Here is a 16079-nt window from a genome sequence, read left to right as displayed (position 1 = left end):
CCGTAGGGTTTAACGACCCTCTGTCTGTGTCGGTAGGCGTGCTGATGTCCTGTAGGGTTTAACGACCCTCGCTGTGTGTCGGTAGGTGATGTCCCGTAGGGTTTAACGACCCTCGCTGTGTGTCGGTAGGCGTGCTGATGTCCTGTAGGGTTTAACGACCCTCTGTGTGTCGGTAGGCGTGCTGATGTCCTGTAGGGTTTAACGACCCTCTGTGTGTCGGTAGGTGTGCTGATGTACCGTAGGGTTTAACGACCCTCTGTCTGTGTCGGTAGGTGATGTCCTGTAGGGTTTAACGACCCTCGCTGTGTGTCGGTAGGTGTGCTGATGTCCTGTAGGGTTTAACGACCCTCTGTGTGTCGGTAGGCGTGCTGATGTCCTGTAGGGTTTAACGACCCTCTGTGTGTCGGTAGGCGTGCTGATGTCCCGTAGGGTTTAACGACCCTCGCTCTGTGTCGGTAGGTGATGTCCCGTAGGGTTTAACGACCCTCTGTCTGTGTCGGTAGGCGTGCTGATGTCCTGTAGGGTTTAACGACCCTCGCTGTGTGTCGGTAGGTGATGTCCCGTAGGGTTTAACGACCCTCGCTGTGTGTCGGTAGGCGTGCTGATGTCCTGTAGGGTTTAACGACCCTCTGTGTGTCGGTAGGCGTGCTGATGTCCTGTAGGGTTTAACGACCCTCTGTCTGTGTCGGTAGGCGTGCTGATGTCCCGTAGGGTTTAACGACCCTCGCTGTGTGTCGGTAGCTGATGTCCCGTAGGGTTTAACGACCCTCGCTGTGTGTCGGTAGCTGATGTCCCGTAGGGTTTAACGACCCTCGCTGTGTGTCGGTAGGCGTGCTGATGTCCCGTAGGGTTTAACGACCCTCGCTGTGTGTCGGTAGCTGATGTCCCGTAGGGTTTAACGACCCTCGCTGTGTGTCGGTAGCTGATGTCCCGTAGGGTTTAACGACCCTCGCTGTGTGTCGGTAGCTGATGTCCCGTAGGGTTTAACGACCCTCGCTCTGTGTCGGTAGCTGATGTCCCGTAGGGTTTAACGACCCTCGCTGTGTGTCGGCAGGCGTGCTGATGTCCTGTAGGGTTTAACGACCCTCTGTGTGTGTCGGTAGGCGTGCTGATGTCCTGTAGGGTTTAACGACCCTCTGTCTGTGTCGGTAGGCGTGCTGATGTACCGTAGGGTTTAACGACCCTCGCTGTGTGTCGGTAGGTGATGTCCCGTAGGGTTTAACGACCCTCGCTGTGTGTCGGTAGGCGTGCTGATGTCCTGTAGGGTTTAACGACCCTCTGTGTCAGTAGGTGATGTCCTGTAGGGTTTAACGACCCTCTGTCTGTGTCGGTAGGCGTGCTGATGTACCGTAGGGTTTAACGACCCTCGCTGTGTGTCGGTAGGCGTGCTGATGTACCGTAGGGTTTAACGACCCTCGCTGTGTGTCGGTAGGCGTGCTGATGTCCTGTAGGGTTTAACGACCCTCTGTCTGTGTCGGTAGGCGTGCTGATGTACCGTAGGGTTTAACGACCCTCGCTGTGTGTCGGTAGGCGTGCTGATGTCCCGTAGGGTTTAACGACCCTCTGTGTGTCGGTAGGCGTGCTGATGTCCCGTAGGGTTTAACGACCCTCGCTGTTTGTCGGTAGCTGATGTCCCGTAGGGTTTAACGACCCTCGCTGTGTGGGTCGGTAGGCGTGCTGATGTACCGTAGGGTTTAACGACCCTCTGTGTGTGTCGGTAGGCGTGCTGATGTACCGTGGTTTCCCCCTGGACCTCTTCATGGCACAGTGCTATGCCAACGTTGACGACCTGGGCAAGGGGCGCCAGATGCCCGTTCACTACGGCAGCAAAGACCTTAACTTCGTCACCATCTCCTCTCCTCTGGCCACTCAGATCCCACAAGGTGAGTCCCTGTCTCAGATCCCACAAGGTGAGTCCCTGTCTCAGATCCCACAAGGTGAGTCCCTGTCTCAGATCCCACAAGGTGAGTCCCTGTCTCAGATCCCACAAGGTGAGTCCCTGTCTCAGATCCCACAAGGTGAGTCCCTGTCTCAGATCCCACAAGGTGAGTCCCTGTCTCAGATCCCACAAGGTGAGTCCCTGTCTCAGATCCCACTAGGTGAGTCCCCGTCTCAAGGTGAGTCCCTGTCTCAGATCCCACAAGGTGAGTCCCTGTCTCAGACCCTACAAGGTGAGTCCCCGTCTCAAGGTGAGTCCCCGTCTCAAGGTGAGTCCCCGTCTCAAGGTGAGTCCCCGTCTCAAGGTGAGTCCCTGTCTCAGACACCACAAGGTGAGTCCCTGTCTCAGATCCCACAAGGTGAGTCCCTGTCTCAGATCCCACAAGGTGAGTCCCTGTCTCAGATCCCACAAGGTGAGTCCCTGTCTCAGATCCCACAAGGTGAGTCCCTGTCTCAAGGTGAGTCCCTGTCTCAGATCCCACAAGGTGAGTCCCTGTCTCAGATCCCACAAGGTGAGTCCCTGTCTCAGATCCCACAAGGTGAGTCCCTGTCTCAGATCCCACAAGGTGAGTCCCTGTCTCAGATCCTACAAGGTGAGTCCCTGTCTCAAGGTGAGTCCCTGTCTCAGATCCCACAAGGTGAGTCCCTGTCTCAAGGTGAGTCCCTGTCTCAGATCCCACAAGGTGAGTCCCTGTCTCAAGGTGAGTCCCTGTCTCAAGGTGAGTCCCTGTCTCAAGGTGAGTCCCCGTCTCAAGGTGAGTCCCTGTCTCAGATCCCACAAGGTGAGTCCCTGTCTCAAGGTGAGTCCCTGTCTCAGATCCTACAAGGTGAGTCCCTGTCTCAAGGTGAGTCCCTGTCTCAGACCCCACAAGGTGAGTCCCTGTCTCAGATCCTACAAGGTGAGTCCCTGTCTCAAGGTGAGTCCCCGTCTCAAGGTGAGTCCCTGTCTCAGATCCTACAAGGTGAGTCCCTGTCTCAAGGTGAGTCCCTGTCTCAGATCCTACAAGGTGAGTCCCTGTCTCAAGGTGAGTCCCCGTCTCAGATCCCACTAGGTGAGTCCCTGTCACAAGGTGAGTCCCTGTCTCAGATCCCACAAGGTGAGTCCCTGTCTCAAGGTGAGTCCCTGTCTCAGATCCTACAAGGTGAGTCCCTGTCTCAAGGTGAGTCCCCGTCTCAGATCCCACTAGGTGAGTCCCTGTCACAAGGTGAGTCCCTGTCTCAGATCCCACTAGGTGAGTCCCTGTCTCAGACCCTACAAGGTGAGTCCCTGTCTCAAGGTGAGTCTCTGTCTCAGATCGAACTCCATATCGATTCCAGTCAATTCAGAATGTAAACCAAATTCTAATTCCATTCTCGGTCTTTCTGAGTTGAAACAGAGTGAACCCTTCTCCTGAGCATGTGACCTAGCTAGGAAACACTCCGCGCCCTATTTAGCTACTGGCTATAACTGGGCCCAGAGTTTGTTCCTATTTAGCTACTGGCTATAACTGGGCCCAGAGTTTGTTCCTATTTAGCTACTGGCTATAACTGGGCCCAGAGTTTGTTCCTATTTAGCTACTGGCTATAACTGGGCCCAGAGTTTGCTCCTATTTAGCTACTGGCTATAGCTGGGCCCAGAGTTTGTTCCTATTTAGCTACTGGCTATAACTGGGCCCAGAGTTTGTTCCTATTTAGCTATTGGCTATAACTGGGCCCAGAGTTTGTTCCTATTTAGCTACTGGCTATAACTGGGCCCAGAGTTTGTTCTTATTTAGCTACTGGCTATAACTGGGCCCAGAGTTTGTTCCTATTTAGCTACTGGCTATAACTGGGCCCAGAGTTTGTTCCTATTTAGCTACTGGCTATAACTGGGCCCAGAGTTTGTTCCTATTTAGCTACTGGCTATAACTGGGCCCAGAGTTTGTTCCTATTTAGCTACTGGCTATAACTGGGCCCAGAGTTTGTTCCCATTTAGCTACTGGCTATAACTGGGCCCAGAGTTTGTTCCCATTTAGCTACTGGCTATAACTGGGCCCAGAGTTTGTTCTTATTTAGCTACTGGCTATAACTGGGCCCAGAGTTTGTTCTTATTTAGCTACTGGCTATAACTGGGCCCAGAGTTTGTTCCCATTTAGCTACTGGCTATAACTGGGCCCAGAGTTTGTTCCCATTTAGCTACTGGCTATTACTGGGCCCAGTTACTGTCCGTCTGTCTGTCTGTACTAACGTCTGTCTGTCTGTATGTACTAACCCCTGTCTGTCTGTCTGTCTGTCTGTATGTACTAACCCCTGTCTGTCTGTCTGTATGTACTAACCCCTGTCTGTCTGTCTGTCTGTCTGTCAATCAATCAATCAATTTTATTTTATATAGCCCTTCGTACATCAGATAATATCTCGAAGTGCTGTACAGAAACCCAGCCTAAAACCCCAAACAGCTAGAATGCAGGTGTAGAAGCACGGTGGCTAGGAAAAACTCCCTAGAAAGGCCAAAACCTAGGAAGAAACCTAGAGAGGAACCAGGCTATGAGGGGTGGCCAGTCCTCTTCTGGCTGTGCCGGGTGGAGATTATAACAGAACTATGCCAAGATGTTCAAAAATGTTCATAAGTGACAAGCATGGTCAAATAATAATCATGAATAATTTTCAGTTGGCTTTTCATAGCTGATCATTAAGAGTTGAAAAACAACAGGTCTGGGACAGGTGGCGTTTCCATAACCGCAGGCAGAACAGCTGAAACTGGAATAGCAGCAAGGCCAGGCGGACTGGGGACAGCAAGGAGTCACCACGGGCGGCAGTCCCGACGTATGGTCCTAGGGCTCAGGTCCTCCGAGAGAAAGAGAGAAGGAGAAAATTAGAGAGAGCCAAGATTTTCAAAATGTTCATAAATGACAAGCATGGTCAAATAATAATCAGGAATAAATCTCAGTTGGCTTTTCATAGCCGATCATTAAGAGTTGAAAACAGCAGGTCTGGGACAGGTAGTGGTTCCATAACCGCAGGCAGAAGAGTTGAAACTGGAATAGCAGCAAGGCCAGGCGGACTGGGGACAGCAAGGAGTCACCACGGCCGGTAGTCCCGACGTATGGTCCTAGGGCTCAGGTTCTCAGAGAGAAAGAGAGAACGAGAGAATTAGAGAGAGCATACTTAAATTCACACAGGACACTGGATAAGACAGGAGAAGTACTCCAGGTATAACCAACTGACCCTAGCCCCCCGACACAAACTACTGCAGCATAAATACTGGAGGCTGAGACAGGAGCGGTCAGGAGACACTGTGGCCCCATCCGAAGAAACCCCCGGACAGGGCCAAACAGGAAGGATATAACCCCACCCACTCTGCCAAAGCACAGCCCCCACACCACTAGAGGGAAATCCTCAACCACCAACTTACAATCCTGAGACAAGGCCGAGTATAGCCCACAAAGGTCTCCACCACAGCACAACCAAGGGGGGGCGCCAACCCAGACAGGAAGTTCACGTCAGTAACTCAACCCACTCAAGTGACGCACCCCTCCTAGGGACGGCATGAAAGAGCACCAGCAAGCCAGTGACTCAGCCCCAGTAACAGGGTTAGAGGCAGAGAATCCCAGTGGAGAGAGGGGAACCGGCCCTGGAGAGACAGCAAGGGCGGTTCGTTGCTCCAGAGCCTTTCCGTTCACCTTCACACTCCTGGGCCAGACTACACTCAATCATATGACCTACTGAAGAGATAAGTCTTCAGTAAAGACTTAAAGGTTGTCTGTCTGTCTGTCTGTCTGTCTGTATGTCTGTACTAACGTCTGTCTGTCTGTCTGTATGTACTAACCCCTGTCTGTCTGTCTGTCTGTCTGTCTGTACTAACCCCTGTCTGTCTGTGTACTAACCCCCCCTCTGTGTACCAGCGGCAGGGGCAGCGTGTACTAACCCCCCCCCCCCCCCCCCCCTCTGTACCAGGGGCAGCGTGTACTAACCCCCCCCCCCCCCTCTGTACCAGGGGCAGCGTGTACTAACCCCTGTCTGTCTGTGTACTATCCCCCCCCCTCTCTCTGTGTTCCAGCGGCAGGGGCAGCGTGTACTAACCCCCCCCCCCTCTCTGTATTCCAGCGGCAGGAGCAGCGTGTACTAACCCCCCCCCCCCCTCTGTATTCCAGCGGCAGGGGCGGCGTGTACTAACCCCCCCCCCCCTCTCTGTATTCCAGCGGCAGGGGCAGCGTGTACTAACCCCCCCCTCTCTGTGTACCAGCGGCAGGAGCAGCGTGTACTAACCCCCCTCTGTGTACTAACCCCCCCCCCCCCTCTCTGTATTCCAGCGGCAGGGGCTGCGTGTACTAACCCCCCCCCCCCTCTGTATTCCAGCGGCAGGGGCAGCGTGTACTAACCCCCCCCCCTCTCTGTGTTCCAGCGGCAGGGGCAACGTGTACTAACCCCCGCCCCCCCCCCCCCTCCCCTCCCCTCTCTGTATTCCAGCGGCAGGGGCAGCGTGTACTAACCCCCCCCCCCACCCCCCCCTCTGTATTCCAGCGGCAGGGGCAGCGTGTACTAACCCCCCCCCCCCCCCTCTTTATTCCAGCGGCAGGGGCAGCGTGTACTAACCCCCCCCCCCCTCTGTATTCCAGCGGCAGGGGCAGCGTGTACTAACCCCCCCCCCTCTCTGTATTCCAGCGGCAGGGGCAGCGTGTACTAACCCCCCCTCTCTGTATTCCAGCGGCAGGGGCAGCGTGTACTAACCCCCCCCCTCTCTGTATTCCAGCGGCAGGGGCAGCGTGTACTAACCCCCCCCCCCCTCTGTATTCCAGCGGCAGGGGCAGCGTGTACTAACCCCCCCCCCCCCCCATCTGTATTCCAGCGGCAGGGGCAGCGTGTACTAACCCCCCCCCCCCCCCCATCTGTATTCCAGCGGCAGGGGCAGCGTGTACTAACCCCCCCCCCCCCCTCTGTATTCCAGCGGCAGGGGCAGCGTGTACTAACCCCCCCCCCCCTCTGTATTCCAGCGGCAGGGGCAGCGTGTACTAACCCCCCCCCCCCCCCCCCCCCTCTGTATTCCAGCGGCAGGGGCAGCGTGTACTAACCCCCCCCCCCCCCCCCCATCTGTATTCCAGCGGCAGGGGCAGCGTGTACTAACCCCCCCCCCCCCTCTGTATTCCAGCGGCAGGGGCAGCGTGTACTAACCCCCCCCCCCCCCCCTCTGTATTCCAGCGGCAGGGGCAGCGTGTACTAACCCCCCCCCCTCTGTATTCCAGCGGCAGGGGCAGCGTGTACTAACCCCCCCCCCCCTCTGTATTCCAGCGGCAGGGGCAGCGTGTACTAACCCCCCCCCCCCCTCTGTATTCCAGCGGCAGGGGCAGCGTGTACTAACCCCCCCCTCTGTATTCCAGCGGCAGGGGCAGCGTGTACTAACCCCCCCCCCCCCCCCCTCTCTGTATTCCAGCGGCAGGGGCAGCGTGTACTAACCCCCCCCCCCCCCTCTGTATTCCAGCGGCAGGGGCAGCGTGTACTAACCCCCCCCCCCCCTCTCTGTATTCCAGCGGCAGGGGCAGCGTGTACTAACCCCCCCCCCCCCCCCTCTGTATTCCAGCGGCAGGGGCAGCGTGTACTAACCCCCCCCCCCCCCTCTGTATTCCAGCGGCAGGGGCAGCGTGTACTAACCCCCCCCCCCCCCCCCTCTGTATTCCAGCGGCAGGGGCAGCGTGTACTAACCCCCCCCCCCTCTGTATTCCAGCGGCAGGGGCAGCGTGTACTAACCCCCCCCCCCCCCCCCCTCTGTATTCCAGCGGCAGGGGCAGCGTGTACTAACCCCCCCCCCCCCGCCCCCCCCCCTCTGTATTCCAGCGGCAGGGGCAGCGTGTACTAACCCCCCCTCCCCCCCCCTCCCCTCTCTGTATTCCAGCGGCAGGGGCAGCGTGTACTAACCCCCCCCTCTGTATTCCAGCGGCAGGGGCAGCGTGTACTAACCCCCCCCCCCCCCCCCCTCTGTATTCCAGCGGCAGGGGCAGCGTGTACTAACACCCCCCCCCCCTCTGTATTCCAGCGGCAGGGGCAGCGTGTACTAACACCCCCCCCCCCTCTGTATTCCAGCGGCAGGGGCAGCGTGTACTAACCCCCCCCCCCCCCCCCCCCCTCTGTATTCCAGCGGCAGGGGCAGCGTGTACTACCCCCCCGATGTATTCCAGCGGCAGGGGCAGCGTGTACTAACACCCCCCCCCCCTCTGTATTCCAGCGGCAGGGGCAGCGTGTACTAACACCCCCCCCCCCTCTGTATTCCAGCGGCAGGGGCAGCGTGTACTAACCCCCCCCCCCCCCCCCCTCTGTATTCCAGCGGCAGGGGCAGCGTGTACTAACCCCCCCCCCCCCCCCTCTGTATTCCAGCGGCAGGGGCAGCGTGTACTAACCCCCCCCCCCCCCCCCCCCCCTCTGTATTCCAGCGGCAGGGGCAGCGTGTACTAACCCCCCCCCCCCCCCCCTCTGTATTCCAGCGGCAGGGGCAGCGTGTACTAACCCCCCCCCCCCCCCCCCCTCTGTATTCCAGCAGCAGGGGCAGCGTGTACTAACCCCCCCCCCCCCCCCCTCTGTATTCCAGCGGCAGGGGCAGCGTGTACTAACCCCCCCCCCCCCCTCTGTATTCCAGCGGCAGGGGCAGCGTGTACTAACCCCCCCCCCCCCCTCTGTATTCCAGCGGCAGGGGCAGCGTGTACTAACCCCCCCCCCCCTCTGTATTCCAGCGGCAGGGGCAGCGTGTACTAACCCCCCCCCCTCTCTGTGTTCCAGCGGCAGGGGCAACGTGTACTAACCCCCGCCCCCCCCCCCCCCTCCCCTCCCCTCTCTGTATTCCAGCGGCAGGGGCAGCGTGTACTAACCCCCCCCCCCCACCCCCCCCTCTGTATTCCAGCGGCAGGGGCAGCGTGTACTAACCCCCCCCCCCCCCTCCTCTGTATTCCAGCGGCAGGGGCAGCGTGTACTAACCCCCCCCCCCTCTGTATTCCAGCGGCAGGGGCAGCGTGTACTAACCCCCCCCCCTCTCTGTATTCCCAGCGGCAGGGGCAGCGTGTACTAACCCCCCCTCTCTGTATTCCAGCGGCAGGGGCAGCGTGTACTAACCCCCCCCTCTCTGTATTCCAGCGGCAGGGGCAGCGTGTACTAACCCCCCCCCCCCCTCTGTATTCCAGCGGCAGGGGCAGCGTGTACTAACCCCCCCCCCCCCCCATCTGTATTCCCAGCGGCAGGGGCAGCGTGTACTAACCCCCCCCCCCCCCCCATCTGTATTCCAGCGGCAGGGGCAGCGTGTACTAACCCCCCCCCCCCCCTCTGTATTCCAGCGGCAGGGGCAGCGTGTACTAACCCCCCCCCCCCCCCTCTGTATTCCAGCGGCAGGGGCAGCGTGTACTAACCCCCCCCCCCCCCCCCCCCCCCTCTGTATTCCAGCGGCAGGGGCAGCGTGTACTAACCCCCCCCCCCCCCCCCCCATCTGTATTCCAGCGGCAGGGGCAGCGTGTACTAACCCCCCCCCCCCCTCTTTATTCCAGCGGCAGGGGCAGCGTGTACTAACACCCCCCCCCCCCCCCCCTCTGTATTCCAGCGGCAGGGGCAGCGTGTACTAACCCCCCCCCCCCCCCCCCCTCTCTGTATTCCAGCGGCAGGGGCAGCGTGTACTAACCCCCCCCCCCCCCCTCTGTATTCCAGCGGCAGGGGCAGCGTGTACTAACCCCCCCCCCCCCCTCTCTGTATTCCAGCGGCAGGGGCAGCGTGTACTAACCCCCCCCCCCCCCTCTGTATTCCAGCGGCAGGGGCAGCGTGTACTAACCCCCCCCCCCCCCTCTGTATTCCAGCGGCAGGGGCAGCGTGTACTAACCCCCCCCCCCCCCCCCCTCTGTATTCCAGCGGCAGGGGCAGCGTGTACTAACCTCCCCATCTGTATTCCAGCGGCAGGGGCAGCGTGTACTAACCTCCCCATCTGTATTCCAGCGGCAGGGGCAGCGTGTACTAACCCGCCCCCCCCCCCTGTATTCCAGCGGCAGGGGCAGCGTGTACTAACCCCCCCCCCTCTCTGTATTCCAGCGGCAGGGGCAGCGTGTACTAACCTCCCCCCCCCTCTGTATTCCAGCGGCAGGGGCAGCGTGTACTAACCCCCCCCCTCTCTGTATTCCAGCGGCAGGGGCAGCGTGTACTAACCCCCCCCCCCTCTCTGTATTCCAGCGGCAGGGGCAGCGTGTACTAACCCCCCCCCCCCCCCTCTGTATTCCAGCGGCAGGGGCAGCGTGTACTAACCCCCCCCCCCCCGCCCCCCCCCCTGTATTCCAGCGGCAGGGGCAGCGTGTACTAACCCCCCCCCCTCTCTGTATTCCAGCGGCAGGGGCAGCGTGTACTAACCTCCCCCCCCCTCTGTATTCCAGCGGCAGGGGCAGCGTGTACTAACCCCCCCCCCTCTCTGTATTCCAGCGGCAGGGGCAGCGTGTACTAACCCCCCCCCTCTCTGTATTCCAGCGGCAGGGGCAGCGTGTACTAACCTCCCCCCCCCTCTGTATTCCAGCGGCAGGGGCAGCGTGTACTAACCCCCCCCCTCTCTGTATTCCAGCGGCAGGGGCAGCGTGTACTAACCCCCCCCCCCCCCCCCCCCCCTCTGTATTCCAGCGGCAGGGGCAGCGTGTACTAACCTCCCCATCTGTATTCCAGCGGCAGGAGCAGCGTGTACTAACCCCCCCCCGCCCCCCCCCCCCTGTATTCCAGCGGCAGGGGCAGCGTGTACTAACCCCCCCCCTCTCTGTATTCCAGCGGCAGGGGCAGCGTGTACTAACCTCCCCATCTGTATTCCAGCGGCAGGGGCAGCGTGTACTAACCCCCCCCCCCCCCCCCCCGCCCCCCCCCCCCCTGTATTCCAGCGGCAGGGGCAGCGTGTACTAACCCCCCCCCCCTCTCTGTATTCCAGCGGCAGGGGCAGCGTGTACTAACCTCCCCCCCCCTCTGTATTCCAGCGGCAGGGGCAGCGTGTACTAACCCCCCCCTCTCTGTATTCCAGCGGCAGGGGCAGCGTGTACTAACCCCCCCCCTCTCTGTATTCCAGCGGCAGGGGCAGCGTGTACTAACCCCCCCCCCCCCCCCTCTGTATTCCAGCGGCAGGGGCAGCGTGTACTAACCCCCCCCCCCCCCCTCTGTATTCCAGCGGCAGGGGCAGCGTGTACTAACCTCCCCCATCTGTATTCCAGCGGCAGGGGCAGCGTGTACTAACCCCCCCCCCCCCCCCCGCCCCCCCCCCCTGTATTCCAGCGGCAGGGGCAGCGTGTACTAACCCCCCCCCTCTCTGTATTCCAGCGGCAGGGGCAGCGTGTACTAACCCCCCCCCCTCTCTGTATTCCAGCGGCAGGGGCAGCGTGTACTAACCCCCCCCTCCCCCCCCTCTGTATTCCAGCGGCAGGGGCAGCGTGTACTAACCCCCCCCCCCCCCCCCCTCTGTATTCCAGCGGCAGGGGCAGCGTGTACTAACCTCCCCATCTGTATTCCAGCGGCAGGGGGCAGCGTGTACTAACCCCCCCCCCCCGCCCCCCCCCCCCCCCTGTATTCCAGCGGCAGGGGCAGCGTGTACTAACCCCCCCCCCTCTCTGTATTCCAGCGGCAGGGGCAGCGTGTACTAACCCTCCCCCCCCCCTCTGTATTCCAGCGGCAGGGGCAGCGTGTACTAACCTCCCCCCCCTCTCTGTATTCCAGCGGCAGGGGCAGCGTGTACTAACCCCCCCCCCCCCCCCCCCCTCTGTATTCCAGCGGCAGGGGCAGCGTGTACTAACCTCCCCATCTGTATTCCAGCGGCAGGAGCAGCGTGTACTAACCCCCCCCCGCCCCCCCCCCCTGTATTCCAGCGGCAGGGGCAGCGTGTACTAACCCCCCCCCCCCCTCTCTGTATTCCAGCGGCAGGGGCAGCGTGTACTAACCTCCCCATCTGTATTCCAGCGGCAGGGGCAGCGTGTACTAACCCCCCCCACCCCCCCCCCCTGTATTCCAGCGGCAGGGGCAGCGTGTACTAACCCCCCCCCCCTCTCTGTATTCCAGCGGCAGGGGCAGCGTGTACTAACCTCCCCCCCCTCTGTATTCCAGCGGCAGGGGCAGCGTGTACTAACCCCCCCCTCTCTGTATTCCAGCGGCAGGGGCAGCGTGTACTAACCCCCCCCCCTCTCTGTATTCCAGCGGCAGGGGCAGCGTGTACTAACCCCCCCCCCCCCCCCTCTGTATTCCAGCGGCAGGGGCAGCGTGTACTAACCCCCCCCCCCCCCCTCTGTATTCCAGCGGCAGGGGCAGCGTGTACTAACCTCCCCATCTGTATTCCAGCGGCAGGGGCAGCGTGTACTAACCCCCCCCCCCCCCCGCCCCCCCCCCCTGTATTCCAGCGGCAGGGGCAGCGTGTACTAACCCCCCCCCCCTCTCTGTATTCCAGCGGCAGGGGCAGCGTGTACTAACCACCCCCCCCTCTGTATTCCAGCGGCAGGGGCAGCGTGTACTAACCCCCCCTCTCTGTATTCCAGCGGCAGGGGCAGCGTGTACTAACCCCCCCCCCCCCCCCTCTCTGTATTCCAGCGGCAGGGGCAGCGTGTACTAACCCCCCCCCCCCCCTCTGTATTCCAGCGGCAGGGGCAGCGTGTACTAACCCCCCCCCCCCCCCCCCCCCTCTGTATTCCAGCGGCAGGGGCAAGCGTGTACTAACCTCCCCATCTGTATTCCAGCGGCAGGGGCAGCGTGTACTAACCCCCCCCCCCCCCGCCCCCCCCCCCCCCTGTATTCCAGCGGCAGGGGCAGCGTGTACTAACCCCCCCTCTCTGTATTCCAGCGGCAGGGGCAGCGTGTACTAACCTCCCCCCCCCTCTGTATTCCAGCGGCAGGGGCAGCGTGTACTAACCCCTCCCCCCTCTCTGTATTCCAGCGGCAGGGGCAGCGTGTACTAACCCCCCCCCCCCCCCGCCCCCCCCCCCCGTATTCCAGCGGCAGGGGCAGCGTGTACTAACCCCCCCCTCTCTGTATTCCAGCGGCAGGGGCAGCGTGTACTAACCCTCCCCCCCCCCCCCTCTGTATTCCAGCGGCAGGGGCAGCGTGTACTAACCCCCCCCCCTCTCTGTATTCCAGCGGCAGGGGCAGCGTGTACTAACCACCCCCCCCTCTGTATTCCAGCGGCAGGGGCAGCGTGTACTAACCCCCCCCCCCCCCCCCCCCTCTGTATTCCAGCGGCAGGGGCAGCGTGTACTAAACCTCCCCCTCTGTATTCCAGCGGCAGGAGAAGCGTGTACTAACCCCCCCCCCCCCCCCCGCCCCCCCCCCCTGTATTCCAGCGGCAGGGGCAGCGTGTACTAACCCCCCCCTCTCTGTATTCCAGCGGCAGGGGCAGCGTGTACTAACCTCCCCATCTGTATTCCAGCGGCAGGGGCAGCGTGTACTAACCCCCCCCCCCCCCCCGCCCCCCCCCCCGCTGTATTCCAGCGGCAGGGGCAGCGTGTACTAACCCCCCCCCTCTCTGTATTCCAGCGGCAGGGGCAGCGTGTACTAACCTCCCCCCCCCTCTGTATTCCAGCGGCAGGGGCAGCGTGTACTAACCCCCCCCCCCCCTCTCTGTATTCCAGCGGCAGGGGCAGCGTGTACTAACCTCCCCCCCCCCTCTGTATTCCAGCGGCAGGGGCAGCGTGTACTAACCACCCCCCCCTCTGTATTCCAGCGGCAGGGGCAGCGTGTACTAACCCCCCCCCCCCCTCTGTATTCCAGCGGCAGGGGCAGCGTGTACTAACCCCCCCCCCCCCCTCTGTATTCCAGCGGCAGGGGCAGCGTGTACTAACCCACCCCCCCCCCCCCCTCTGTATTCCAGCGGCAGGAGGCAGCGTGTACTAACCCCCCCCCCCCCCCCCCTCTGTATTCCAGCGGCAGGGGCAGCGTGTACTAACCCCCCCCCTCCGCATCTGTATTCCAGCGGCAGGGGCAAGCGTGTACTAACCCCCCCCCCCCCCCCCCCCCCCCTGTATTCCAGCGGCAGGGGCAGCGTGTACTAACCCCCCCCCCCCCCTGTATTCCAGCGGCAGGGGCAGCGTGTACTAACCCCCCCCCCCCCTCTGTATTCCAGCGGCAGGGGCAGCGTGTACTAACCCCCCCCCCCCTCTGTATTCCAGCGGCAGGGGCAGCGTGTACTAACCCCCCCGCCCCCCGCCCCCCCCCCCCTCTGTATTCCAGCGGCAGGGGCAGCGTGTACTAACCCCCCCCCCCCCCCCCTCTGTATTCCAGCGGCAGGGGCAGCGTGTACTAGCCCCCGCCCCCCCCCCCTCTGTATTCCAGCGGCAGGGGCAGCGTGTACTAACCCCCCCCCCCCCCCTCTGTATTCCAGCGGCAGGGGCAGCGTGTACTAACCCCCCCCCCCCCCCCCCCTCTGTATTCCAGCGGCAGGGGCAGCGTGTACTAACCCCCCCCCCCCTCTGTATTCCAGCGGCAGGGGCAGCGTGTACTAACCCCCCCCCCCCCCTCTGTATTCCAGCGGCAGGGGCAGCGTGTACTAACCCCCCCCCCCCCCGCCCCCCCCCCTCTGTATTCCAGCGGCAGGGGCAGCGTGTACTAACCCCCCCTCCCCCCCCCCTCCCCTCTCTGTATTCCAGCGGCAGGGGCAGCGTGTACTAACCCCCCCCCTCTGTATTCCAGCGGCAGGGGCAGCGTGTACTAACCCCCCCCCCCCCCCCCCCTCTGTATTCCAGCGGCAGGGGCAGCGTGTACTAACCCCCCCCCGACCCCCCCCCCCTCTGTATTCCAGCGGCAGGGGCAGCGTGTACTAACCCCCCCCCCTCTCTGTATTCCAGCGGCAGGGGCAGCGTGTACTAACACCCCCCCCCCTCTGTATTCCAGCGGCAGGGGCAGCGTGTACTAACACCCCCCCCCCCTCTGTATTCCAGCGGCAGGGGCAGCGTGTACTAACACCCCCCCCCCCTCTGTATTCCAGCGGCAGGGGCAGCGTGTACTAACCCCCCCCCCCCCCCCCCCTCTGTATTCCAGCGGCAGGGGCAGCGTGTACTAACACCCCCCCCCCCCCCGCTGTATTCCAGCGGCAGGGGCAGCGTGTACTAACACCCCCCCCCCCCTCTGTATTCCAGCGGCAGGGGCAGCGTGTACTAACCCCCCCCCCCCTCTGTATTCCAGCGGCAGGGGCAGCGTTTACTAACCCCCCCCCCCCCCCCTCTGTATTCCAGCGGCAGGGGCAGCGTGTACTAACCCCCCCCCCCCCCCCTCTGTATTCCAGCGGCAGGGGCAGCGTGTACTAACCCCCCCCCCCCCCCCTCTGTATTCCAGCGGCAGGGGCAGCGTGTACTAACCCCCCCCCCCCCCCCCCCTCTGTATTCCAGCGCAGGGGCTGCGTGTACTAACCCCCCCCCCCCCCCCCCCCTCTGTATTCCAGCGGCAGGGGCAGCGTGTACTAACCCCCCGACCCCCCCCCCCCTCTGTATTCCAGCGGCAGGGGCAGCGTGTACTAACCCCCCCCCCCCCCCCTCTGTATTCCAGCGGCAGGGGCAGCGTGTACTAACCCCCCCCCCCCCCCCCCTCTGTATTCCAGCGGCAGGGGCAAGCGTGTACTAACCCCCCCCCCCCCCCCCCCTCTGTATTCCAGCGGCAGGGGCAGCGTGTTACTAACCCCCCCCCCCCCCCCCCCCTCTGTATTCCCAGCGGCAGGGGCAGCGTGTACTAACCCCCCCCCCCCCCCCCCCCCCCCCCCCCCCCTCTGTATTCCAGCGGCAGGGGCAGCGTGTACTAACCCCCCCCCCCCCCCCCCCCCCTCTGTATTCCAGCGGCATGGGGCAGCGTGTACTAACCCCCCCCCCCCCCCCCTCTGTATTCCAGCGGCAGGGGCAGCGTGTACTAACCCCCCACCCCCCCCTCTGTATTCCAGCGGCAGGGGCAGCGTGTACTAACCCCCCCCCCCTCTCTGTATTCCAGCGGCAGGGGCAGCGTGTACTAACCCCCCCCCCCTCCTCTGTATTCCAGCGGCAGGGGCAGCGTGTACTAACCCCCCCCCCCCTCTGTATTCCAGCGGCAGGGGCAGCGTGTACTAACCCCCCCCCCCCCCTCTGTATTCCAGCGGCAGGGGCAGCGTGTACTAACCCCCCCCCCCCCCCCATCTGTATTCCAGCGGCAGGGGCAGCGTGTACTAACCCCCCCCCCCCCCCTCTCTGTATTCCAGCGGCAGG

At 62.6% G+C, this 16079-nt stretch overlaps 1 protein-coding gene across 2 annotated transcripts in view; it reads left to right on the top strand.

Moving 5' to 3' along the window:
• Window positions 1-16079, top strand: part of bckdha (branched chain keto acid dehydrogenase E1 subunit alpha) — a 69571-nt gene that overhangs the window by 30995 nt on the left and 22497 nt on the right. For both annotated transcript variants that reach the window (XM_055895168.1, XM_055895169.1), the window contains exon 5: window positions 1722-1883. In XM_055895168.1, the coding sequence (XP_055751143.1) occupies window positions 1722-1883 (162 nt within the window). The remainder of the gene's footprint in view (window positions 1-1721; window positions 1884-16079) is intronic.

Source organism: Salvelinus fontinalis, chromosome 33, assembly GCF_029448725.1.
Source record: "Salvelinus fontinalis isolate EN_2023a chromosome 33, ASM2944872v1, whole genome shotgun sequence".
In the NCBI taxonomy this organism is placed as follows: domain Eukaryota; kingdom Metazoa; phylum Chordata; class Actinopteri; order Salmoniformes; family Salmonidae; genus Salvelinus; species Salvelinus fontinalis.
Note: the sequence above shows the minus strand (reverse complement) of the source record. Positions and strands in the feature narration are given on the sequence as shown.